General features: G+C 46.0%; 2 protein-coding genes across 2 annotated transcripts in view; both read left to right on the top strand.

Moving 5' to 3' along the window:
* Positions 1-2,828: 2,828 nt before the first annotated feature.
* Positions 2,829-9,649, top strand: part of LOC147632405 (GTP-binding protein At2g22870-like) — a 71,366-nt gene continuing 64,545 nt past the window's right edge. Inside the window, exon 1 of the mRNA XM_086807211.1 lies at positions 2,829-3,435. Coding sequence (XP_086663337.1) covers positions 2,883-3,435 — 553 coding nt within the window. The 5' untranslated portion in view covers positions 2,829-2,882. The remainder of the gene's footprint in view (positions 3,436-9,649) is intronic.
* LOC147632406 (uncharacterized) overlaps positions 8,363-9,649 on the top strand; it is a 29,292-nt gene continuing 28,005 nt past the window's right edge. Inside the window, exon 1 of the mRNA XM_086807834.1 lies at positions 8,363-8,745. Coding sequence (XP_086663960.1) covers positions 8,423-8,745 — 323 coding nt within the window. The 5' untranslated portion in view covers positions 8,363-8,422. The remainder of the gene's footprint in view (positions 8,746-9,649) is intronic.

Here is a 9,649-nt window from a genome sequence, read left to right as displayed (position 1 = left end):
CGGAGAAAAACCTAGTGGGACAAAAGTGTAGTACTACCACATATCTATAGTGTAGTACTACCACATATCTATAGTATAAATGTGAGGCTTAGAGAGATCACAAATTAGTCTCTGAAAGGGAAGAGGCCCAAAGCTTTGTGGAAGACCTCAAACTTTGCACATGATAAAGCTTTAGTACAAAGATCTACCACATTGTCATGTGTATTGTAGGAGAGATCAGATTGATCTCGCCTACATGGAGCCTCTCTCTAACGTAGTGCTAATTCACTTCAATGTGCTTGGTGCTGGCATGGAAGATAGGATTCTTAACAAATGCCATTGCACTCTGATTGTTAGTGAGAGTAGGAGTAGGGATGTTTGAATGGACACAAAGAGACTCCATCAATCTTCTCAAACCACACACATTTTAACTACTGCCACAATGAATGCTGCTCTGTATTCATCACTCTGATTTTTAGTGAGAGTAGGAGTAAGGATGTGTGAATGGACACAAATATCCTCCATCAGTCTTCTCAACCACAGACATTCAACTATTCAGCTTCACAAGATGATGTTGCCACAGTTGGTTGCTTCTTGCTTAGCCAAGATATGAACAAATTATCAAAAAAGAAGCAGTTTTTAGATATGGACTGTCATATATTGTAATCACCCAGTCGGAATTACCGAGGACTTGCAAGTCTAAATCAACCCCCTTAGTATAAAACAATCAAAGACCTTGAGTGCCTTGTAAGTATCTAAAGGTACGTTAACTACCTGCCAATGCTTAGTGCCTGGGCACAATGCATGAACTTTAAAAGTTGTGACACACCATACTGGATGTCTGGTCGTGAGTTGTACAAATAGATTAGGCATCCAATAGCTTGATCATAAGTGGTTATATCGAATGGTTCATCAGCATACTACAAACTAAGCTTTACACCATGTTCCATTAGTATAGAGATTGATTTGCAACTTTCCATATTGAACCTCCTCAGTAATTCCTTGATGTAATTGCTTATCAATGACTATACCATCATCTTGCCATATAAATTGTGTATCCAAGTAATAATATAAAAGACCAAGATCTAAAATCTCAAAATTTGAGGTAAGGTCAACCTTGAAAACTGAGTGTATGTAGTTGAATCGGTTGTTGAAGCCTATAGGAGGTTGAATCGCCTCTCCTTCGTTGTTGGAAGTACAAGAGTAGATTTCAATGGAAGCTTAAAGAAAAACACCAAAGCTTGATGCCTATTATAAGGAGCTGCAAACCACGTGATGGAAATCAAAAACAAAGCTATGGAAGCTTGAATATAGTGAAGATTAAACCAGAAAATAACTATAGAAAGCTTTACTTTGATACCACTGTTAGCTCAACGAATGGAGTACACACACACAATGCTCAAAAAGAAGAGCACATAGGTGTAGAGTGTGAGAAAGATTGACAAGCTCAAAGGAGAGAGATGAAGCTCTCTACAAGTACAAAGAGAAAGTACAAATGATTAGCCACTCTAAATAGTGAATGAGGTTGCTTATATACTATTTAACCTTAAGGTGCCTGTTCATACCTGGGCATATTATAATCATTACTCGGATGTCCTTATTGATCATCACCGATCCTACACGAGGAGGTGTTCCTCAATTCTCTCCCATGATGAAAGCTATATAGTTCATATGCATTAATAGCTTCAACATAGCACAACCAATGTAAATCATAATAATACACTTGGTGTAGTAGCTTTCTTGGCTTACATGTACCAATTTTACATTCCCTGCGTGAAGATGGTCTTTCCTCATCATGGAGATTACTCCTGCAATCTACCTAGAATACTAGAGGTTAATAAACCTCACCTAACTCACTAACCAGAGATAATTTGGATAATTCCAATGGTGAGAGTCTAGTCCTAGAATAAATTTGATGAAGACATCAAGATTAGATCTAACATTTGTCTAAATTGCTTTGCAATGCATGTAGGTAGTTGGTGCAATTTCTAAATTTTTTGCATGTTGACACTATAATGTAGGAACTAAGAACGATATGCTTAATCCCAACGGTCAAGTTGTAGGAACTAAGAACGATATGCTTAATCCCAACGGTCAAGTTGTAGAACACATAATGATAACATTTGACCTTTTCACATCATTTAACTTTAATGGTTGGTGAATTACAAGATATTATCTTTACAATACTGTGACATCCAGTTCCTAGAACATAGGAACGATGCATCCTATATAATGCACATGATGTAATATGAACCTTGACATGCCTCCAAAGCTATTCCATGTCTTTATTCTATGTGTTAAGAGATGCTGTGATTTGCATGTTTTAATATTTATCAATTTAGGATTATTTATTGTTTATAATGATATTATCTTTACAATACTGTGACATCCAGTTCCTAGAACATAGGAACGATGCATCCTATATAATGCACATGATGTAATATGAACCTTGACATGCCTCCAAAGCTATTCCATGTCTTTATTCTATGTGTTAAGAGATGCTGCGATTTGCATGTTTTAATATTTATCAATTTAGGATTATTTATTGTTTATAATGATGTTTATCATTAATCATGGATTTAGTTTCTTGTTCTCATCATCATTTGCTTCAGATTTCCAACAACTTTTTGGCATGATTACCTTTGCATGAGGCCCATGATCACTCCTCTTATGAGAAATTACACCTACCCTACACATAGCTTCATGTATTTACCATACCTTTGATTTTCCTCCCCTATCCTAAACCTAAGGTTCCTTGTTCAAGCTTACAAAATTTCAAAAATTAACCATTGAGGTTTCGCACCCCCAAGCTTGGCAAATGAGTGAAAATGCTTGCTAAGAGCACCACCTAAATCACACTATGCTTTTAGTAGACTAGAGAGCGTTCAAATTTCGTTCTCCCAATGGTGCTGTTCAGTAAGAGCGCTTCTCAGGTCTCGGCGTCCTTCTTCAGCATCCAACCGATGAGTCGGCTATGTCACCTTGCACCTTCGCTGCGGCCAATTCTCAGACGAAACGCAGCCCCGACGAGGGCATGGCTTGTAGCGTCTTCCCACAGCAGCAGCAGCATGACCAAGGCCGCCCACAAGACCAAGCTGAGGCCCCTGGAGAAGCCGGATATCGTCACAGAGGAGCCCGTGTCTGAATTGAAAAAAGCCCTGACCAACAAGGCGGACCTGGATGCTGTGAAGGACATGTTCATCCCGCCCAGCGCAGTCCTCACGGAAGTGAACTCCTTGAAGCGGCTGGCCGGCTCCAACATCTTCCTGGGGCCCGATGTGTCTGATTTCCGAGTCAAGCAGTGCCTCTTCGTTAAGGGCAGCACGCGAATCTCAGAGTGTCCAAATGATGGCCTTCCAGAGTTTGCACTTGTTGGCCGCTCAAATGTCGGAAAGTCTTCTCTCATCAATGCCCTTGTCCAAAAGAAGGAATTTGCAGAGACTTCCAAAAAACCAGGTATCAATGCCTTAGATTATATGCATGTTTTTCATAGCATTTGCGTATAAGCTTGCATATGTGTATGCGGGAGTTAAAGAATGGAGGTGGCCAATTTTCTGTTATCAACTACCTCATTTATATTCAACAGCTGTTCTTTAGATTTGTTACCAGGGTAAGGTGATTTGCGATGGAATCGCTCTCGTTCATGGTCAAGTTGTCAAGTTCCTGCATAAGGTACATTTGATGTAAGGTGACTTTGAGTAGTAGACCGGTGAAGAAGCAAAGACAAAGTCGGTGCAAGAGGTCGGTTGGTGACGAAGGCTCGTGTCGAGGAGAGCGGCGGTACTCCGTGTGGATATAGATGTCGAAGCAGCAAAACGCAGAATTGCAGTCAATGCAAGGTGATGCGCACAGAGTAGAAACGCTGCAGAGGTGTGCTGTGCAGGTTGGTAGAGCGCCGATTGGTGGTGATGCTGATCGATGATGAAGCAATATGCTAGGTTGCTGCCGGAGCTGTGCTGGAGGCAGAACGCAGATGATGAAGATCAATGATGAGGTTCAGCTTGGCAACTGCAATGGTGGAGATGGTTGTTGGTTGTGCTGGTGGACGTAGACGATCAATCTGTTGGTTGATACAGCCAGGCAGCTGTTGCAGATAGTGAAGCTCCGACTGCAGTCGTTTGGTGATGTTGATCATATGTGATGATGGTTGGTTTGATGAAGGCGGCGGCTGCAGTGTTGGAGCCGACGGCTGCTTGTGTGGGCTGGTTGATGACCACGGTGTGATTGATGCCAAATGACGACTACGTCGTGTGTTGGGTTGATCATTCGATGAGAAGGAGAGGCATGTATATATAGTGCTGGGCCAACAAAAATACTAGGTTGGCTGGCCTTGGTTGGCAAGCTAACCCGACTTGGAAAAAATGCCTTTGTAAGGCTTCTAAATGAGGCTTTTGGGCACCCTTTTTGGACCAATTTAGGATTGGTTATCGCACAAGACATGTCTCTTCGAAGGGACACATCTATTGATCAAAGGACACGTTTCTACTTCCAGAGGACATAACTATTCATTCAAGAGTCACGCCCTTTCATCAGGGATGTGCCTCTTCATTTATATCTCTTTAGGTCCTATTTAACAAGGCCTTGTGTCTTAATGCAAACAACACAGCTTTCCGCTCTAAGCATCTTACTTTTCAGTGTTATGTCTTTTTGTAACATGCGGAAGCTTCGAGGGAGATCGGTATCTTCAATGCTCAGAAATTAGCACACTTGTCGCGATGAAAATAACGCACAAAACTGAATGTAGATGTGCTGAAAAATAGAGAGAGAGAGAGGGAGAAGAGGACACAGTATTGGGTCCCGAATACCCTCTGTAGGGCCCCCATCACGAATGGTGTATTTGCTTTTATTAGAATGATGCAAATCTGAAAATAAAAGATTGAACCTGAACCTTCTTGGTTGAGGAGGATTCTCTGTCCTTGACCTTCAATTCTTCACCCTTTGTGTTAGCTTCTCCTTGGCTGTCCTAGCCCTTTGTGAATTATGAGATGAAATGAATTGAATTATATGGTTGATAATATGCCGCCTCGAGTCTCCAACAAGACATGTATGTGGGGGTGTATTTTGGGAAAGATGCATCGAAAATCATTCCCCAAGGATGGAGCTGTTAGAGCTAAAAGTAAATTACAGCTCATACACAATGATGTATGTGGTCCAATGCGGACACCATCCATTGTGGGGCATCTTTATTTCGTCACATTCATTGATGACTACTCCAGGTTTGCTTGGGTTTACCCCTTGAAAGCGAAAGCAGAGGTGTTTACATGCTTTCGACACTTTGTAGCAATGGCTGAAAATATGTGTGGATGTAAAGTCCAAACACTCCGCTAAGATAGAGGTGGAGAATACATGTCAAATGCATTCAAGGATTATATGCTTCAAAAGGGCATCAAACACCAATGTACTGTGCCTTATACACCGCAACAGAATGGTGTAGCTGAGAGGAAAAATAGATCTCTCATGGAGATGGCAACAATTGGGCCTCTGTTGTAGGTGTGCCCGCCCTGTACAGGTGTTTTATCATTTTTCCTCACTCCCCGTATTTTTTGCCCATTTTCCCTATTTTGCCAGGGTGTGGGAGGCAGTGTAGGACCTGTCGGCTGTACCAGATGCTGGCCGACTGGTCACAGGCAGTCCCAGTTGCTCGATGCTGCTGGCCGACTGCACATGAGTGATGGCCGACTTTGATATGCTGGCCGACTGCTGTATTTTCAGGTCGTGGGCATTTGAGGTCCAGTCGGCTGTCCATCTACTGGTTGACTGCACTCATGGGGCCATATAAATAGGCCCCGTTGTCCCCACATTGTATTCATTCAGTTTTCCTCGGAATCTTGTGTATAGAGAAGAGTTATACGCCTATCTCTCTCCTTCTCTTGTGCTGTCTATTTTCTGCACTCTACTTGCTCTTGTGGTCTCAAGTTTGGTTATCATTTCCGCTGCGTATTTTGACATGGTATCAGAGCCCTAGGCTCTTCATAGATCTTGGGAGTTTTCTGAGCAAGAGGGGGATAGTTACGTTGTTGATTGGTGGACTGTTTGGACTGTTCGGGAAGAGAAGTTGCAAGAGGAAGGCGGGCTAAAGTGCTGGACAGCCACTTGCAGGTTTAGAGTTTTTTTTTTCCCACCCACCCACCCTTTTCAGTTACATCCCCGTGATGGCAGATTTGTTAGAGATGGCTGAGAAGCATGTGAAGATCCCGACTCTCTGTCATGTGCATCATAGATGCCATGGACATTCTCAGGGCTAGATCCAGAAAAGGCAACTAGATAAAGAGTATGAACCCAGTAGAAGAACCAGGATGATGGAGCACAGAGCACAGAGCACCTCTGCAGTGTAGACTGAAGCAAGGCTTGGAGAAGAACCAAAGGGATGCTGTCGGTTGCTCATAGAACCAGTCGGCTGAATCAGAGGACATGGGCAGCATCAGGCGCATCATAAACAAGCAGCAGATCTAGTCGGGCAGAGTTTATCATCAGTCGGGCAGCGCTGAATATTAGTATGGACATGGAACTGGCCGACCAACAGTCGGCCAGCATAAAGGGGGTCAAAGACCCATATAAAAAGGCCCAAGTGCTCATTGTTTCAATCATTCAAACCCACTAGGGGTTGGGATCACTAGAGGTCCCATAGGGGACAGGTTTTGGTGTTTTACCACCTTTTCAAGAAGGTAGCCAAGGGTTGCAAGATATGTACCTTTTTGTACCATAGTATATACTGAATTTCCAGCACTTCTCACTCTCTCTCTCTACTCTCTCTCTACCTGCGTTTTTGCATCAGATGGTGCGTTTTTGCATCAGAAGGCTTCCAAGAGTGTTTAGGGCTGAAAGAAGACTCCCAGAGCTTCCGCGTGTTACATTGGTATTAGAGCATCAGGCTCAGCAAAGCTAAACACTGATTCAGTCCCAGATGATGGTGTACAGGTCCAAGGTACAGGAAAGTACACGGATTCGAAGACCAAGGCAAGAACACAGATCGGGAAGAACTCCCAGGAGGTTTGTTGGTGGTGTTCCACAGTGCCAGATGGGGATGGCAGTTCCGTGAGCCAGATAGGTTCTCAGGTAACGGTCCCAAGGGAGGTTGATCCTCCAAGGGTGATGTGAGAGTGCCAGACTCAGTTCCAGGAATGAAGACCAAGACGGTGTTCAGAGTCAGGGCAGGAATGGATTGTGGACTAGAGGAAGACCAGATGCATAGATCTTCATCAGAGACAGAGTCGTTTGGAGAACAGACCGGATTTTCAGAGAAAAGGGTTTGCCAGGGATGGATGATGACAGAGGGACTTCGGGACAGGATTGGGATGATGACAGTCATCCAAGAGCAGGTTGGATTTCCGTCATCAAGTTTAGCAGAGGGGGATGTCATGTGCATCATAGATGCCATGGACATTCTCAGGGCTAGATCCAGAAAAGGCAACCAGATAAAGAGTATGAACCCAGTAGAAGAACCAGGATGATGGAGCACAGAGCACAGAGCACCTCTGCAGTGTAGACTGAAGCAAGGCTTGGAGAAGAACCAAAGGGATGCTGTCGGCTGCTCACAGAACCAGTCGGCTGAATCAGAGGACATGGGCAGCATCAAGCGCATCATAAACAAGCAGCAGATCCAGTCGGGCAGCGCTGAATATTAGTATGGACATGGAACTGGCCGACCAGCAGTCGGCCAGCATAAAGGGGGTCAAAGACCCATATAAAAAGGCCCAAGTGCTCATTGTTTCAATCATTCAAACCCACTAGGGGTTGGGATCACTAGAGGTCCCATAGGGGACAGGTTTTGGTGTTTTACCACCTTTTCAAGAAGGCAGCCAAGGGCTGCAAGATATGTACCTTTTTGTACCATAGTATATACTGAATTTCCAGCACTTCTCACTCTCTCTCTCTACTCTCTCTCTACCTGCGTTTTTGCATCAGATGGTGCGTTTTTGCATCAGAAGGCTTCCAAGAGTGTTTAGGGCTGAAAGAAGACTCCCAGAGCTTCCGCGTGTTACACTCTCCCCACGTTCCCAGTGGACCGTCAGTTGGACGGGAACAATTACGGCATCTGGAAGGTAATGATGGAGTTTGTGTTGGAGTCATATGACCTGATTTCATCGTTATCGGGGTTCCAAGGCCGGAAGCAGAGGAAGGGGAGTTACTGTTGATGAAGAAGGACCGAGAGGCACAGGCACAGATGTGGGATCGTGTCAACGCCAGGGTCCAGTCATTTATTTTCCTCAATTGCACACCACAAGTAATCAATCACGTAAAGCACATGACGTTGACGAGAGGCATATGGCAGCACTTGGCTTCTCTTTATAACAGGGTATCACCCATGAAGAGGATCTCCTTGGAAGTGCAGATGCGGGTTATGAACCTTGCAAAGTCATGGACGATGCGGGAGCACATTAACAAGCTGCAGGCCCTTCAGTAGGAAGTCCTCCAGGTTGGGAAGGAGATATCATCTGAAGACATGGCCATTACTTTGCTGTCCCACTTGCCTGCTCAGTATTCCGCTTTCTACTCCTCTTTGATTACGAGTGGCAGGCTTAGCACCATTACTTGGGAGGAGCTTGTGCCCATGGTCTTGGACCAGGAGGAACGTTTCACGAACCCTCCTCACAGCGGAGGTTCGGAGGCCTTAACTGGCCAACGGTTGAAAGGCCGGAATAACAACAAGGGCAAAGGGAAGGCTTCACCGGAGAAGTCTTCTGAGAAGAAGCCCGACACAGAACGAGAGAAGCTGAAGGCCGAACGATCCTGCAATGATTGTGGCGAGAAAGGCCACTATTGGATGTAGGCATATGCTCACTTATGGTAGTTCTATGTGTGAACAGGGCTTAACCAAGGGCACTTTTTCCCATGTGGTTTTTCCCCTTGGATATCAAGTGTGAAAAGGGTTGACTTGCATTTTGTGGATACCACACTTTTGGCTGGCTCTCTCTCTCTCTCTCTCTCTCTCTCTCTCATTTCTGTGTGTGAGCTTCTCTATCCTGCACCTAACCCTAATGTGCAGGTTTGTGTGTGAGTGTGTGAGTCCAACACCCAACAATTGGTATCAGAGCTGGGAGCTGGCCCTGGAATCTGCTCCTTGAAGAGCTGCAGAGCACCTGCAGTATTCCGTCGCCCCGTCCGTCAGTTCCGTCGCCGTCCGTCCGGCAGTTCCGGCCACCAGAAGCCGGCGGCACTAGTGGGGAGCCCACCACCGCCGCTCAGCCCGCAGGCGGCACCTCCCTCTCCAGTCGGCGGCGATAGTGCGCCTAGGCCCGCCGCCGCCCATAGCCGCCGTCAGTGTTCCGTTCCGCTTGCCCACACCCGCCGCCATCGGTGTTCCGTTCCGGCCGGTCAGCGTCGCCTCCCACTCGATGACTTCCGTCGCTGTTCTGTTCCGGTCGCCCCGAGCCGTTCTGTTCCGTTACGGCTGCCCAGACTCGCCGCCGTCCCAGGTCCGTTCCGGCCGCCCAGCAGCGCCTCCCGTCAGACGACCTCCGTCGCTGCTCCATTCCGGCCTGCTAGTAGCCGTCACTGCTCCGCACGTGCCCTGCTCGCGACTCCAACCCGTTCTGGCCTCCCTGCGGCCTCCGTCTCTAGCTCAGTGCTCGCCCTGCGCCCACCACCTCCGCATGGCCGTCTGCTCGCCCTGCGCCTACCACCTCCGCCTGCTCTGTGCTCCTCCTCGACCTGCGCCTGGCTGCTGGCC

Source organism: Cibotium barometz, chromosome 13, assembly GCF_041138505.1.
Source record: "Cibotium barometz isolate CiBa-2024 chromosome 13, ASM4113850v1, whole genome shotgun sequence".
In the NCBI taxonomy this organism is placed as follows: Eukaryota; Viridiplantae; Streptophyta; class Polypodiopsida; order Cyatheales; family Cibotiaceae; genus Cibotium; species Cibotium barometz.
Note: the sequence above shows the minus strand (reverse complement) of the source record. Positions and strands in the feature narration are given on the sequence as shown.